The sequence below is a fragment of the Melanostigma gelatinosum genome (assembly GCF_949748355.1).
Source record: "Melanostigma gelatinosum genome assembly, chromosome: 23".
Classification (NCBI taxonomy): Eukaryota; Metazoa; Chordata; class Actinopteri; order Perciformes; family Zoarcidae; genus Melanostigma; species Melanostigma gelatinosum.
Window position 1 is genome coordinate 1789560 of NC_136656.1, and position 18476 is coordinate 1808035.

At 40.5% G+C, this 18476-nt stretch overlaps 1 protein-coding gene and 1 pseudogene across 2 annotated transcripts; one reads left to right on the top strand and one right to left on the bottom strand.

The window, feature by feature from the left end:
* Positions 1-518: 518 nt before the first annotated feature.
* txk (TXK tyrosine kinase) lies at positions 519-16280 on the bottom strand. The gene is made up of 16 exons (XM_079295386.1): positions 16174-16280; positions 12296-12344; positions 11711-11792; positions 11478-11603; positions 11321-11385; positions 10156-10215; positions 9964-10018; positions 9650-9729; positions 9437-9561; positions 9289-9363; positions 8249-8420; positions 7948-8164; positions 7128-7192; positions 6835-6953; positions 1279-1436; positions 519-873 (listed from the first exon to the last, which is right to left on the bottom strand). The coding sequence occupies exons 1-16, from the start codon at positions 16184-16186 to the stop codon at positions 802-804; spliced, it is 1533 nt and encodes a 510-aa protein (XP_079151512.1). The 5' UTR covers positions 16187-16280; the 3' UTR covers positions 519-801.
* Positions 16281-16678: 398 nt separating this feature from the next.
* Positions 16679-17920, top strand: LOC306796754 (E3 ubiquitin-protein ligase TRIM39-like; annotated as a pseudogene). Its single transcript has 2 exons — positions 16679-16682; positions 17166-17920. The product of its transcript is annotated as an E3 ubiquitin-protein ligase TRIM39-like (transcript).
* Positions 17921-18476: the final 556 nt, after the last annotated feature.

An 18476-nucleotide genomic window follows, 5' to 3' on the forward strand; every position in this document is an offset into this window, starting at 1 on the left:
GAAGAAATATAGCAGAACATGGAAATAGCTGAAGTACAAGTACATCAAAATTGTACTCATAAAAACCCATTCAATGAGTATCAGAGCTCTCTGTCGGATGTCGTCACGTGATAATAAACCAGAATGTTTTATAATAGATCCTCAAAAACCAACGAGGAATATTGAGGACCAGGTGACGTCATCGTCGTGGGTTCTGCAGAGCTAAAGACAGAAGCTCTCTACTGCCCCCTGCTGACAGCATCACTGCTGCAGTTTGTCTTTTACAGGACTATGGTCTCTATCTTAGAGGCTGTATATAATTAACTTATTCAATCCAGACTTCAGGGATAAAACTGATGAAGTCCAAACACAGTCCTGCACTGAATCCCTCCATGAAGGCTGTGCTGTTCAGCTTTTGGTAAAAATGTTCGTATGAAGGTTAAAAAAAGCATCTGTGAAAAAGTTATCTGCAAAGACTTTAATGAAAAATATATTTACAATGACATCATAGCGTCGGTGTCCATGCAGGAGAACAGTAAAATAACAAACAGTAAAATAACAATAAACAGTAAAATAACAATAAACAGTAAAATAACAACAAACAGTAAAATAACAATAAACAGTAAAATAACAATAAACAGTAAAATAACACTAAACAGTAAAATAACAATAAACAGTAAAATAACAATAAACTGTAAAATAACAATAAACAGTAACATAACAATAAACAGTAAAATAACAATAAACAGTAAAATAACAATAAACAGTAAAATAACAATAAACAGTAAAATAACAATAAACAGTAAAATACGTGTTTGTGTGTTAATCCGGATTTTCTGCCAGTTTTCTGATTTCCTCCAGTAGCTCTGAGAAAGATGGCCGACCCTGAGGCTTCTACACCACCACCACCACCGAAGAAGAAGGAGGAGAAGGTCAACAAAAAGTGTGTTTATCGAAACAAAACATTCTGTATTTGTGTCTGAAAGTGATGAGAAATTATTGTCAAAGTACAAAACCTGTTTCAGGAAGATTACTTTCTGTTACATCCATCATATCATATTACTGTGAGTGAGTGAGTGAGCGTGTGAGTACGTGAGTGAATGAATGAGAGAGTGAGCGAGTGAGTGAGCGAGCGAGCGAATGAGAGAGTGAGTGAGCGAGAGAGTGAGTGAATGAGTGAGTGAGTGAGTGAGTGAGTGTGTGAGTGAGTGAATGTGTGAGTGTGTGAGTGAGTGAGTGAGAGAGTGAGCGAGTGAGCGAGTATGTGAGTGAGTGTGGAATGAGTGAGTGAGTGAGTACCTCGTGCCAGCAGCGGTACATGATGGTGAAGAGCGGCGGTGAGGCTCGGTGCGGTCGGTACAGACGGACTCCTCTGGTGATCTCGTTCACCACGTCCAGGTTGGAGCGGTTTTCAAACGGAGTCCGACCCTCCGAGTAGATCTCCCACATCACCACACCTGCACACACCACCAGCAGGTACATGAACCTACTAATACGACCAACCTACTAATACGACCAACCTACTAATACGACCAACCTACTAATACGACCAACCTACTAATACGACCAACCTACTAATACGACCAACCTACTAATACGACCAACCTACTAATACGACCAACCTACTAATACGACCAACCTACTAATACGACCAACCTACTAATACGACCAACCTACTAATACGACCAACCTACTAATACGACCAACCTACTAATACTACCAACCTACTAATACGACCAACCTACTAATACTACCAACCTACTAATACGACCAACCTACTAATACGACCAACCTACTAATACGACCAACCTACTAATACGACCAACCTACTAATACGACCAACCTACTAATACGACCAACCTACTAATACTACCAACCTACTAATACTACCAACCTACTAATACTACCAACCTACTAATACTACCAACCTACTAATACTACCAACCTACTAATACTACCAACCTACTAATACTACCAACCTACTAATACTACCAACCTACTAATACGACCAACCTACTAATACTACCAACCTACTAATACTACCAACCTACTAATACGACCAACCTACTAATACTACCAACCTACTAATACGACCAACCTACTAATACTACCAACCTACTAATACTACCAACCTACTAATACGACCAACCTACTAATACTACCAACCTACTAATACTACCAACCTACAACCTACTAATACTACCAACCTACTAATACGACCAACCTACTAATACTACCAACCTACTAATACTACCAACCTACAACCTACTAATACTACCAACCTACTAATACTACCAACCTACTAATACTACCAACCTACTAATACGACCAACCTACTAATACTACCAACCTACAACCTACTAATACTACCAACCTACTAATACTACCAACCTACTAATACTACCAACCTACTAATACTACCAACCTACTAATACTACCAACCTACTAATACGACCAACCTACTAATACTACCAACCTACTAATACTACCAACCTACTAATACTACCAACCTACTAATACGACCAACCTACTAATACGACCAACCTACTAATACGACCAACCTACTAATACTACCAACCTACTAATACTACCAACCTACTAATACGACCAACCTACTAATACGACCAACCTACTAATACTACCAACCTACTAATACTACCAACCTACTAATACGACCAACCTACTAATACTACCAACCTACTAATACTACCAACCTACTAATACTACCAACCTACAACCTACTAATACTACCAACCTACTAATACTACCAACCTACTAATACTACCAACCTACTAATACGACCAACCTACTAATACGACCAACCTACTAATACGACCAACCTACTAATACGACCAACCTACTAATACGACCAACCTACTAATACTACCAACCTACTAATACGACCAACCTACTAATACGACCAACCTACTAATACGACCAACCTACAACCTACTAATACTACCAACCTACTAATACGACCAACCTACTAATACGACCAACCTACTAATACGACCAACCTACAACCTACTAATACTACCAACCTACTAATACTACCAACCTACAACCTACTAATACTACCAACCTACTAATACGACCAACCTACTAATACGACCAACCTACTAATACGACCAACCTACTAATACTACCAACCTACAACCTACTAATACTACCAACCTACTAATACTACCAACCTACTAATACTACCAACCTACAACCTACTAATACTACCAACCTACTAATACGACCAACCTACTAATACGACCAACCTACTAATACGACCAACCTACTAATACGACCAACCTACTAATACGACCAACCTACTAATACTACCAACCTACTAATACTACCAACCTACTAATACGACCAACCTACTAATACGACCAACCTACTAATACGACCAACCTACTAATACGACCAACCTACTAATACTACCAACCTACTAATACTACCAACCTACTAATACTACCAACCTACTAATACTACCAACCTACTAATACGACCAACCTACAACCTACTAATACTACCAACCTACTAATACTACCAACCTACAACCTACTAATACTACCAACCTACTAATACGACCAACCTACTAATACGACCAACCTACTAATACTACCAACCTACAACCTACTAATACTACCAACCTACTAATACTACCAACCTACAACCTACTAATACGACCAACCTACTAATACGACCAACCTACTAATACGACCAACCTACTAATACGACCAACCTACTAATACGACCAACCTACTAATACGACCAACCTACTAATACGACCAACCTACTAATACTACCAACCTACTAATACGACCAACCTACTAATACTACCAACCTACTAATACGACCAACCTACTAATACGACCAACCTACTAATACGACCAACCTACAACCTACTAATACTACCAACCTACTAATACTACCAACCTACAACCTACTAATACTACCAACCTACTAATACGACCAACCTACTAATACGACCAACCTACTAATACGACCAACCTACTAATACGACCAACCTACTAATACTACCAACCTACAACCTACTAATACTACCAACCTACTAATACTACCAACCTACAACCTACTAATACTACCAACCTACTAATACGACCAACCTACTAATACGACCAACCTACTAATACGACCAACCTACTAATACGACCAACCTACTAATACTACCAACCTACAACCTACTAATACTACCAACCTACTAATACTACCAACCTACAACCTACTAATACTACCAACCTACTAATACGACCAACCTACTAATACGACCAACCTACTAATACGACCAACCTACTAATACTACCAACCTACTAATACTACCAACCTACTAATACTACCAACCTACTAATACTACCAACCTACTAATACGACCAACCTACAACCTACTAATACTACCAACCTACTAATACTACCAACCTACAACCTACTAATACTACCAACCTACTAATACGACCAACCTACTAATACGACCAACCTACTAATACGACCAACCTACTAATACGACCAACCTACTAATACTACCAACCTACTAATACTACCAACCTACTAATACGACCAACCTACAACCTACTAATACGACCAACCTACTAATACGACCAACCTACTAATACGACCAACCTACTAATACGACCAACCTACTAATACGACCAACCTACTAATACTACCAACCTACTAATACTACCAACCTACTAATACTACCAACCTACAACCTACTAATACTACCAACCTACTAATACGACCAACCTACTAATACGACCAACCTACTAATACGACCAACCTACTAATACTACCAACCTACTAATACGACCAACCTACTAATACGACCAACCTACTAATACTACCAACCTACTAATACGACCAACCTACAAATACGACCAACCTACTAATACGACCAACCTACTAATACGACCAACCTACTAATACGACCAACCTACTAATACTACCAACCTACTAATACTACCAACCTACTAATACGACCAACCTACTAATACTACCAACCTACTAATACTACCAACCTACTAATACTACCAACCTACAACCTACTAATACTACCAACCTACTAATACGACCAACCTACTAATACGACCAACCTACAACCTACTAATACTACCAACCTACTAATACTACCAACCTACAACCTACTAATACTACCAACCTACTAATACGACCAACCTACTAATACGACCAACCTACTAATACGACCAACCTACTAATACTACCAACCTACAACCTACTAATACTACCAACCTACTAATACTACCAACCTACAACCTACTAATACTACCAACCTACTAATACGACCAACCTACTAATACGACCAACCTACTAATACGACCAACCTACTAATACGACCAACCTACTAATACTACCAACCTACAACCTACTAATACTACCAACCTACTAATACTACCAACCTACAACCTACTAATACTACCAACCTACTAATACGACCAACCTACTAATACGACCAACCTACTAATACGACCAACCTACTAATACTACCAACCTACTAATACTACCAACCTACTAATACTACCAACCTACTAATACTACCAACCTACTAATACGACCAACCTACAACCTACTAATACTACCAACCTACTAATACTACCAACCTACAACCTACTAATACTACCAACCTACTAATACGACCAACCTACTAATACGACCAACCTACTAATACGACCAACCTACTAATACTACCAACCTACTAATACTACCAACCTACTAATACGACCAACCTACAACCTACTAATACTACCAACCTACTAATACGACCAACCTACTAATACGACCAACCTACTAATACGACCAACCTACTAATACTACCAACCTACAACCTACTAATACTACCAACCTACTAATACTACCAACCTACAACCTACTAATACGACCAACCTACTAATACGACCAACCTACTAATACGACCAACCTACTAATACGACCAACCTACTAATACGACCAACCTACTAATACGACCAACCTACTAATACTACCAACCTACTAATACTACCAACCTACTAATACTACCAACCTACAACCTACTAATACTACCAACCTACTAATACGACCAACCTACTAATACGACCAACCTACTAATACGACCAACCTACTAATACTACCAACCTACTAATACGACCAACCTACTAATACGACCAACCTACTAATACTACCAACCTACTAATACGACCAACCTACAAATACGACCAACCTACTAATACGACCAACCTACTAATACGACCAACCTACTAATACGACCAACCTACTAATACGACCAACCTACTAATACTACCAACCTACTAATACGACCAACCTACTAATACTACCAACCTACTAATACTACCAACCTACTAATACTACCAACCTACTAATACTACCAACCTACAACCTACTAATACTACCAACCTACTAATACGACCAACCTACTAATACGACCAACCTACTAATACGACCAACCTACTAATACTACCAACCTACTAATACGACCAACCTACTAATACGACCAACCTACTAATACGACCAACCTACTAATACGACCAACCTACAAATACGACCAACCTACTAATACGACCAACCTACTAATACGACCAACCTACTAATACGACCAACCTACTAATACGACCAACCTACTAATACTACCAACCTACTAATACGACCAACCTACTAATACGACCAACCTACTAATACGACCAACCTACTAATACTACCAACCTACTAATACGACCAACCTACAACCTACTAATACTACGACTGCTGTTAGTATTCCTGCCTCCAGCGAACACAGTGAAGACCTGCATTCGGCTGTTTGAGGGTCTATAAAGTGTTTCTGTGGTTCCTCACCGAAGGACCAGACGTCAGATTTGCTGCTGTATTTACTGAAGTGGAGAACCTCCGGAGGAGACCACTTCACGGGGAACTTGGCCCCACTTGAACTGGTGTACTGGTTGTCTAGAACGTACCTGCAGACATGAGCACAGAGTCAGAACCATTCTACTGCCGGAGCACACCTGAAACACAACACATCGTTTAACATTCGGGGGAAACGGATCGCACGGATCTGTCTAAAGCTGTCGTATCTTAACCAAAACATGAAACTTTGAAATAAGAAACTTGGAATAACGAGGCAGCCATACCTGGTCATCCCAAAGTCACAGACCTTCACAACATTGAGCTCATTGACCAGACAGTTCCTGGCTGCCTGAGGAGAGAAACAAGCAGAAAGCTCAGATATGCAACTCAGCATTGTGACCACTAGGTGGCGAGAGAGGAGAAGCCACAAGTTCATCTCAATATTCACTTCTAAATGGTACATATTGTACTTTATACTGTACTACATCTCAGAGGTACATATTGTACTTTATACTGTACTACATCTCAGAGGTACATATTGTACTTTATACTGTACTACATCCCAGAGGTACATATTGTACTTTATACTGTACTACATCTCAGAGGTACATATTGTACTTTATACTGTACTACATCCCAGAGGTACATATTGTACTTTATACTGTACTACATCCCAGAGGTACATATTGTACTTTATACTGTACTACATCTCAGAGGTACATGTTGTACTTTATACTGTACTACATCTCAGAGGTACATGTTGTACTTTATACTGTACTACATCTCAGAGGTACATGTTGTACTTTATACTGTACTACATCTCAGAGGTACATATTGTACTTTATACTGTACTACATCTCACAGGTACATATTGTACTTTATACTGTACTACATCTCAGAGGTACATGTACTTTATACTGTACTACATCTCAGAGGTACATGTTGTACTTTATACTGTACTACATCTCAGAGGTACGTATTGTACTTTATACTGTACTACATCTCAGAGGTACATGTTGTACTTTATACTGTACTACACCTGGTGTGTATGTGGTATTAGTACCATCTGAATACTTCTTCCACTGTCAGTGTTCATCATCTCACCAGATCTCTGTGGATGAAGCTCTGAGCCTCCAGGTACTCCATGCCCTCACACACGTCCTGGCACATGGACAGAAGCCACGCCTCCTTCAGGGCGCGGCTCTTCTGCCGCAGGAAGTTGAGCAGGCAGCCGTTCTCCATGAACTCGGCCACGATGAGCAGCGGACGCTGCTGCAGGCAAACACCGTACAGCTGCACCAGTTTAGGGTGGCACAGCCTCCTGGGAGACGCAACACAGTTTCACTTCAACTTACACCGTCTGTCCTGGTCCTCCCTCCCTCCTCCCTCCCTCCTCCCTCCTCACATCATGACTTTAGCCTCCTCGATGAAGTCCTCCTCGTACATGGCTCCCTCTCTGATGGACTTGATGGCGACTCGGTGCTGAGCCCTCCACTTGCCGAGCCTCACCACGCCAAACTGACCGCTGCCCAGCTCCTTCATGAACGTCAACTCGCTGGGGTTGATCTCCCACTTCTCTGGAGGGAGGGAGGGAGGAAGGAAGGAGGGAGGAAGGAGAAGGAAGGAAGGAAGGAGTAAGGGAGGGAGGAAGGAAGAAGGAGGGAGGAGAAGGAAGGAAGGAGTAAGGGAGGAAGGAAGGAGAAGGAAGGAAGGAGGGAGGAGAAGGAAGGAAGGAAGGAGGGAGGAGAAGGAGGGAAGGAAGGAAGAAGGGAGGAGGGAGGAAGGAAGAAGGGAGGAAGGAGGAAGGAAGAAGGGAGGAAGGAGGAAGGGAGGAAGGAAGGAGAAGGAAGGAGGGAAGAAGGGAGGAAGGAGGGAGGAGAAGGAAGGAGGGAGTGGGAGAATGAAGGAAGGAGGGAAGGAAGGAAGAAGGGAGGAAGGAGGGAGGAGAACGAAGGAAGGAGGGAGGAAGGAAGGATGGAAGAAGGGAGGAGAAGGAAGGAAGTAGGGAGGAAGGAAGGAAGAAGGGAGGAGAAGGAGAATGAAAAGGAGGAAACAGAAAAGGTAGAGGAAAAGGAGGCAGAAGGAAAAGGAGAAAGAGGAGGAGGAGAAAGAGAAGGAGGAGAAGGAGAAAGAGAAGGAGGAGAAGGAGAAAGAGAAGGAGGAGGAGACAGAGAAGGAGAAAGAGAATGAGGAGGAGACAGAGAAGGAGGAGAAGGAGAGGAAGGAGGAGGTGAAGGAGGAAAAGGAGGGCAATGAGGAAAGGAAAAGGAGAAGAAGAAGGAGGAGAAGGAGGAGAGGAAATTAAAGGAGGAGATAGAAAATGAGGCAAGTTGTTGACAAATAAATACATTACAATGTGTTACAAACCCTTTATTACATGTTTACATATGTCTGAGCGCTATGAGGAGCTTAATCACAATGAAATGTGAGTGTTCATGTGCTCACCTGAGCTGAATCCTGCGGTGGCGGGGACACACCTTCCCATTGGACCCACTGCATACCGCAACCGGGTCACCAGACCTGCACACAGGTCAGAAGCGTCAGCCGGAGCTCTACAGGCAGCGCTGGACCGCAGCGCCGGAGAGGGCATCACCTGCTGCGTTGTGCTCGTGGTAGTGTATGACTTCAGGTATGGAGGTAAAGGTGTGTTTCTCAGCCAGGAAGAACTGTCCCGCGTCACTTATTTTGATCTGGTAGTGCCGGATATCCCCGATCGCGCTGCACACACAACAAGACAGACAAGTTGAGTTTCAGGTGAAGATCAACTGTATACACGCGTGTTTCAACAGTACGTGCTGTGAATCACCTGGATGTTTTGGTATAGACAGAGACGGTGTAGACTCCCTTCTGACTGGACTCGCGCACCACGAACCCCCCCTCTCTGTCCTGGAGGACAAACAGAAATACTTTAACTCAGTTACTCAGTAACTCAGTTACTTTTATGATCCGTTCATCTGTCCGTTATGGTCTGTAATATCTCAGAGACGGTGATAATAGTTTCCAGGTTGAAGGTCATGTCTTTATATTGCTGGTTTTGTTCGACTAATCGTCCCAAACTACAAGATATTCACTTTATAAGAACACGACACATGAAAGCAGTGGACAGGTGGAGGTAGATACCTCTTGTCTCAGCAGCTGCTCAGCTTCTGTCCTGGTGATGTTCTTGCAGTACCACCTGCAGGAAGGAAACACAAACAATCCAGAGGTTAACTGTTGCCTTTTGATCAACACATTTTTGAACAATGTTAAAAAGACAACCTTTTGTTGAACAAACAAATATGAAACAAACATGAATTGTGTAATAAAACTCACGAGTTTGCCTCGATTCTGTTTTTCTCCGTCACGTAGTTGCTCGGGATGAAGCCTTTACTCCTGATAGAAACCACAACATGAACGTCCTAGCATCAGGATGCTAACACGCTAATGTTTACCATGTTCACCAAGTTCACCATCTTAGCTTAGCGTGTTAGCATGCTAACACTTAGCTCATTAGCAGTAAACACAAACTACAGCTGAGGCTGGTGGGAATGTTGTTATATCTGAGTTATATCTGTTATATCTGTATTTGTGTTGTAGTTATATGTAAAGTATTTGTGTTGTAGTTATATATGAAGTATTTGTGTGGTGTTGTAGTTATATATAAAGTATTTGTGTTGTAGTTATATATAAAGTATTTGTGTTGTAGTTATATGTAAAGTATTTGTGTTGTAGTTATATATAAAGTATTTGTGTTGTTGTAGTTATATATAAAGTATTTGTGTTGTAGTTATATATAAAGTATTTGTGTTGTAGTTATATATAAAGTATTTGTGTTGTTGTAGTTATATATAAAGTATTTGTGTTGTTGTAGTTATATATAAAGTATTTGTGTTGTTGTAGTTATATATAAAGTATTTGTGTTGTTGTAGTTATATATAAAGTATTTGTGTTGTAGTTATATATAAAGTATTTGTGTTGTTGTAGTTATATATAAAGTATTTGTGTTGTTGTAGTTATATATAAAGTATTTGTGTTTTTGTAGTTATATATAAAGTATTTGTGTTGTTGTAGTTATATATAAAGTATTTGTGTTGTAGTTATATATAAAGTATTTGTGTTGTAGTTATATATAAAGTATTTGTGTTGTAGTTATATATAAAGTATTTGTGTTGTAGTTATATATAAAGTATTTGTGTTGTAGTTATATATAAAGTATTTGTGTTGTAGTTATATATAAAGTATTTGTGTTGTTGTAGTTATATATAAAGTATTTGTGTTGTAGTTATATATAAAGTATTTGTGTTGTTGTAGTTATATATAAAGTATTTGTGTTGTTGTAGTTATATATAAAGTATTTGTGTTGTAGTTATATATAAAGTATTTGTGTTGTTGTAGTTATATATAAAGTATTTGTGTTGTTGTAGTTATATATAAAGTATTTGTGTTGTAGTTATATATAAAGTATTTGTGTTGTGTTGTATTAATCGGGTTCAGTTACCCGTGTTTGTCCTGCGCTCTCCACCACAGCTGGTCCTGTTTGTGGAGGATGACGTACTCTTCTCCCTGTGAACAACACACCGCATCATCACACGTCTCCTGCCTGGTGTGTGTGTGTGTGTGTGTGTGTGTGTCTGTGTGTGTGTGTGTGTGTGTACCTGTTTGAGTGTGAGGTCACTGTCCTCCTTGGCGGTGAAGTCATACATGGCGACGACATTCAGCAACCCCTGACCATCGTCATCGTCGGGAGGCGGGAGAGGAAGCTTCTTCCTCGACCTGTCGACCTGAGAGACACGGAGAGGAGAACCATTAACGGATAAGACCATCTCGCACACACACACACACACACACGCACACACACACGCACACACACGCACACACACGCTCTTACCCGGCAGGCGTGCCCTGGGTATCGTCTGCTCTGGAAACATGAAGAGGTGCTTCCCTCCAGCTCCATGCGGGTGCTGATCTCCCTGGAATCAACCAATTCAAATATACATATTTTTACGTGTATTTTAGTTTTTCTACCTTCAGCTGGTTAGAAGTCTCAACGTCCAGCGAGAACATGTTTAGAACATCTGGAAACTGCATCAAATGTTTGGGTTTACGAGAACCAAACAGCCACACGAGACTCTCAGACTTTAACACGACCTCCTGTTCATGTATTGGACGTTATCTGACGTTACACCGTGTGCGGCTGAGATTAGGTTCAGTGTGCTGTGAGTGAATTCAAATGTTTATCTTTAGTGAATAGAGAAGGAGAACAGATGCACCTGAAGCGAGATGCAATCAAAGAGACATTGAGATGCTGAGATATCGGACTGATAAACATTTTGAATATAAACTGAATATTAAAGAGACGAGAAGCACAAGATACAAACTGAATACAGAATAAAAAAACAGCGTAGAACATGAGTGGAGCAGCGGAGTGGAAGTGAAAGAGTTGGTGAAGTTATCTGCTGGTGCGTTGACGTGCCTGCTCTGTACGCTGCAGCAGCAGCAGAAGATGGAGTGGATCGAGTGATCTGCAGGAAACGGGAGGAAAATGACATTTTACTGACAAAAAAACACATAAAACAGAATATCATGAGCTGCACATTATCATAGAAAACGCATTTTATTGTTATTCTGAAAGAGTGAAATATAAACAGCTCGTTAGAGGAACTTAACCTCACTGAGGAGGAGAGGCTCAACAGAGACGCACTCAAGTAAAGTCTTCAGGTTTTACTCTAATCAAAGTGTTATATCTTTAATTTATGATTTTATGTGGATCAAAGGGTCATTAAAGCATCATCACTGATACATATATAACATTTAAATCAACAGTTTCTCTCAGTTTTAAATCAAACTTCAGAGACCAAAGCATTTCATAAAATACTAATTAATCTACATATAATATGGAGCTGTAATACAAGTAACATAGTAAATAACAATAAGAATTATACAAGTTAAATACAATAAAATAAGCGATGAATAAAATAACAATTAAACAGAATTAAGTTTGACAACTGAAGCAGTCATTGAATAAAACAATGAGCGTACACGGTCCTGGTTGAACTCGTGGTTTTGAGTAGGAGGTCTTTGGCAGGAAGTATAGTTTCCTTCTCTAGAACTAACACACTCTCCTCTTCCTCTCAGTGTTTCTGTGGGCGAGTGTGCGTGTGTGCGTGTGTGCGTGTGTGTGTGCGCGTGTGTGTGTGCGTGTCACTTTCTCAGTGTGTGTTTCACGTCTTCCTGTTTCAGCTTAAATGAGTTGAACTTTGTTGAGGACAAAACACACAACAGACGATGATGGTCGTCATGTGATTAACCGCCAAAATAAAAGCCCCCAGAGGTCCATGTGTCCGGATCAGGAGAGATGAAGTCCTCTGGTGGTTTGTGGTGAACCAACATCTCATTAACGGCTCACCAGAGGTTCAGGACCCAACACTTCATATGTTGGCAGTTATAAGATAGATGGATGGATAGATAGAGCGATAGATAGAGAGATAGAGCGATAGATAGAGCGATAGATAGAGCGATAGATAGAGCGATAGATAGAGCGATAGATAGAGCGATAGATAGAGCGATAGATAGAGCGATAGATAGAGCGATAGATAGAGCGATAGATAGATAGAGCGATAGATAGATAGATGGAGCGATAGATAGATAGATGGAGCGATGGATAGATAGAGCGATAGAGCGATAGATAGAGCGATAGAGAGATAGATAGAGCGATAGAGAGATAGATAGAGCGATAGATAGAGCGATAGATAGATAGAGCGATAGATAGATAGAGAGATGGAGCGATGGATAGATAGATAGAGCGATAGATAGATAGATAGAGCGATAGATAGACAGAGCGATAGAGTGATAGATAGAGCGATAGATAGATAGATAGATAGATAGAGCGATAGATAGATAGATAGATAGATAGATAGAGCGATAGATAGATAGAGCGATAGATAGATAGAGCGATAGATAGATAGAGCGATAGATAGATAGATGGAGCGATAGATAGATAGATGGAGCGATGGATAGATAGATAGAGCGATAGAGCGATAGATAGAGCGATAGAGAGATAGATAGAGCGATAGAGAGATAGATAGAGCGATAGATAGAGCGATAGATAGATAGAGCGATAGATAGATAGATAGATAGAGCGATAGATAGATAGAGAGATGGAGCGATGGATAGATAGATAGAGCGATAGATAGATAGATAGAGCGATAGATAGACAGAGCGATAGAGTGATAGATAGAGCGATAGATAGATAGATAGATAGATAGATAGAGCGATAGATAGATAGATAGAGCGATAGATAGAGCGATAGATAGATAGAGCGATAGATAGATAGAGCGATAGATAGATAGATAGATAGATAGATAGATAGATAGAGCGATAGATAGATAGAGCGATAGATAGATAGATAGATGGAGCGATGGATAGATAGAGCGATAGATAGAGCGATAGATAGAGCGATAGATAGAGCGATAGATAGATAGATAGAGCGATGGATAGATAGATAGATAGATAGATAGATGTTAGATAGATGGAGCGATGGATAGATAGATAGAGCGATAGATAGAGCGATAGATAGATAGATAGATGGAGCGATGGATAGATAGATAGATAGATAGATAGATGTTAGATAGATGGAGCGATGGATAGATAGATAGAGCGATAGATAGAGTGATAGATAGAGAAATAGAGAGATAGATGGAGCGATGGATAGATAGATAGATAGATGGAGCGATGGATAGATAGATAGATAGATAGCTACTTTATTAATCCTGCCAGGAGAAATCTTAATTCATTTATGTCGTCAGGTTTTTGCAGGTTAAACAGCAGAAAATGCTGCTCAGACATTAATGCATCAGATGCTTAAAGTACATGGTACTTGTACTTTAACATAAGAAGCACTTTTACTTTGAGGTAGTACTGCTTTTACTCAAGTAAAGGATCTGAATCCTTTCCACCGCCGTTCATTAGATCCTGTGGTTAAATCCCATGTTCCTGACCTCAGACATCAAATCTTCTACAGTTCAGTGAACATCCATCAGACCAGAAGCACACCCCTTCAAGGAGTGACGTAGTCTGAGCTGAGGCCAGATGCATGACGTCATATTTGTTTTCATTTTGAATCCGTTGATGTCTAGAGAACTATCACTAAGTCCTGCAGACATCAGATATGATGATGTCACCGAGACGTGCGAGTCACACTGAATCTAAAAGTGTGTGTCATGATGTGTGTGTGTGTTCAGATTTGTGTGAGTTATGAGTCTCACAGTTTGAATCATCAAACTGGACTTCCTGAAACATATTTCGTTTACTAGCAGTTTGGCTCTATGGATGGTGATATCTCAGGGAACATGGGAGGGATTGGATTGAAATTTGGTGCAGATATTCATGGTCCGTTAAGGATGAACACTGCCAACTTTGGTGATTCTGCAACTTTTCCTCTAGCACCACCTGCAGGTCAAAATGTGTCCAATACTTTGGTTTATGACCAAATACCTGAAGACATTCCCATCAGCCTCAGCTTGTGATTAGCATGCTAACAGGCTAATAAAACATGGTGGTCATTATATGCGCGCTTAGCATTACCATGGTGCCACTGTAGCGTTAGCATTTAGCTCAGTGCTTCAACACGACCTCACAGAGCTGCTGGCGTGGCGTTCAAAGACTTATTTTAACGAGAAATAGATGCTTCCATTGTAGCGATGAAAACACGAGACACAAACCAGCTTTCTCTGACCATTGAGACAAACAACTGAAACGTCACTTTAGCAGCAAAATGTTTCCACGTACTCAACACATCAGAGGTGTTCCATTGCAGACAGGTCGAGCTTTCAGTCTCCGTTTCCAGCTCTGAACACTGGAATGTTCTTAAAGTCCTTTAATAAAATCATATTAAAAGAGCAGAAAGAACCAAAACAAAGAAACAAAGTCTGTGTTGTTGAAACGACGACTCGAACCAAACCGTCTCTTGTAAATCTAAATGTAACGGCCGAGTTCGTAAATCTGAACATCAGAAACGTTTGGTGACAGTTTTGTTTTTACAACGTCTACATTTCTGAGGATCCGTTTCTACTTGAGTAGACTTTAGTTCGTCTCTTTGCTCATTTCGTCACTAACAACGTGCATGTTTGGTGGTTTATTCCTACTTTGCTCACCGTTAGAACCCAAACATCACGTTTCTTCTGAAATCTTTAAGTCACGCGTTCAACACGTCGTCTCGCTCGGGTAGATTTGTTGAATCTAATTTTGTCCTCGTTTAGTTTCTTTGCGGCATCCTAAAAGTCTGTTTGTTGAAGTCTCTACAATAAGTTTATTGTGACGCGTTTAATCTGCAGATGCTGTAAAGCTGCTTACTTGAGTGAATCATGATCGCCTTGTTCTTCTTCTTCAGCTCCTCTTCATCTAGCTCTCCTTCAGCTCCAGCCTTTCCTCCTTCAAGGTTGAGATCTCTCCGATCAGAAGCATCGACGGCGCAGATGTGAAGCCACCGAGTTAAGAAACCTTTTAAAGCCGAGAGACAGACAAAGAGAGAGAGAGAGAGCGAGAGAGGTGGGTGGAGGAAGTAGAGAAGTTGAAGAAGAGAAGACAAAAGAAAGAAGACATGAGGAGAAACAAGATATTACTGCATCTCCGTCCGCCTCAGCATCACTGATAGTTTGATTTAAAAGCAAATCTTCTATACGTGTGGTGTTTACAGAGCGAGAGAGAGAGAGAGAGAGAGATATAAAGAGGTAGAGAGGAAGTGATGGAGCAACAGTTTGAGGCTGAAGACTTTCTCTCTTATCTTTACAGCTCAACAGTACCGTCTTCATCAGACTGCGTCCTTTGTCTTATAGATCAATTCTAAACACCTGATAGAATGCGTATGTGCCGTTTTAAAATCAAAAACTTCATCATTTCTTTATTTTAGTTAATCTTGTGAAAATAACCAACGAATGCATGACGTCACAAAGTATTTCTATTCTTCTCAATGAGAGAAAATGTTCCAGAAAGTAGAACACATTCAGGTTGAGAGACTTTAGAATCGATTTCATGAATGTTATTTGTACATTAACTGAGACTCAACGTTGAAAACTAATAGTCGTATTAGTGAGTTTGGTCTCACGTTTTTAAAAATACCAACAAAATACATTTGGCTGCTTTGACTTGTGATAAATATGAGAATATGAGATCAAGAAATCAAATTCAAACACCAGCTTTGATTCTTTCAGTGCAGGTTAAGAGTGAGATCTTCATTCCGTCCACCTGGATGAAATGAACAGTCATGAAGAGATGTTTCCTGTTACACCATCTGCTGGTGACTGAAGGACAGAACAGCATTTGCTCCTAATAACTCACACTGACAGAGAAAAGGTCTGACTTAGAGTCTCTGCAGGACAAGAGGCACAAACATGAAGAAGTGGAGGAAACGTACAACGAAATGATTGAACTCTCCAAGAAGCAGCTGTTGTCCACAGAGAGGCAGATCAGAGCAGAGTTCAACAAGCTCCACCAGGTCCTGAAAGAGGAAGAGGAGTCCAGACTGGCAGCTCTGAGGGAGGAAGAGGAGCAGAAGGGGAAGACTATCAGCAGAGAGATGAAGATGATTCAGCAGCAGATCTCCTCTCTGTCAGACAGCATCTCTGCTGTTGAAGAAGACCTGCAGAAACACAGCGTGTCATTCCTCACAATCCAGAGAGATTCACCAAGTATCCCATTGTCCTGGGCTCCGAGGGCTTCAGCTCAGGGAACCACAGCCGGGAGGTGGAGGTGGGAGACCATCCCGACTGGTTTGTAGGTTTGGTTAAAGAGTCTGTTGACAGGAAGGGAAAGCGACTCGCTTCACCAGAATACGGATTCTGGTGTTTACTTCATCACAGAGGAACATACACTAACGGATCAGGTCAGACCGTCAGAGTGAAGAAGAGTCTCCGGAGGATCAGAGTCCAGCTGGACTACGACAGGGGGGGACGTGTCCTTCTACCACCCTGAAGACATGACTCACATCTGCACTCTCAGAGACACGTTCACCGAGAAGCTCTTCCCGTGGTTCGGTGTCGGAAACGCTGGTGATGCTAAAACTGCCGACATCAAAATGTGTGGAACTGATATTCCTCTGTGATGTTCAGACACGTTGGTGTTTAAGACTTTACTCTGACTTCACTGTGTCAACATCTCATTGTTATAATCACGTTATAACAGAACATATACATCGACTCAATACAGAAGTTGCATTACATCATCAGCTGATAAACCACAGGATGAGTTTTAAATCACTTTTATGAAACTGGTTTTCATCAGAACACAATCCAACGTTGAGTGAATCTGACATTCTGACTGATTATATTTTTATGATTGAAATTGTTTTCCTTAACTGTCTCTACTCAACACATAAATCATTGTTTTAATCTGAAATTCATTTTCGGAATTTAATAAATTAAAGATGTAAGGATCTGTAGTTAAAAATAGAAACTTAAGATAAAAGCTTAATTCAGATTGTAAGCGTTGTGTTTTTTGACATTTTATATTTTTCTGTGGAGTTGTTTTAGTTTTGGATACTTTGTTATATTTGTTGGAAAACAGATCATAACAAAAGACAATATTTCATCTTGAAACGTTAAATCTACATTTTTTATTTTCAAATCAACAGATTCCTCAGTGGAACTCTTTCAACGTGT

Excerpts from the sequence above, each read along its gene's own strand:
- txk (XM_079295386.1), bottom strand. Across the intron at positions 8,421-9,288 it reads CACCGCAGGATTCAGCTCAG|AGAAGTGGGAGATCAACCCC; the intron begins GTGAGCACATGA and ends CCCTCCCTCCAG. Across the intron at positions 874-1,278 it reads TGTACCGCTGCTGGCACGAG|AAGCCTCAGGGTCGGCCATC; the intron begins GTACTCACTCAC and ends GTGGTGGTGTAG.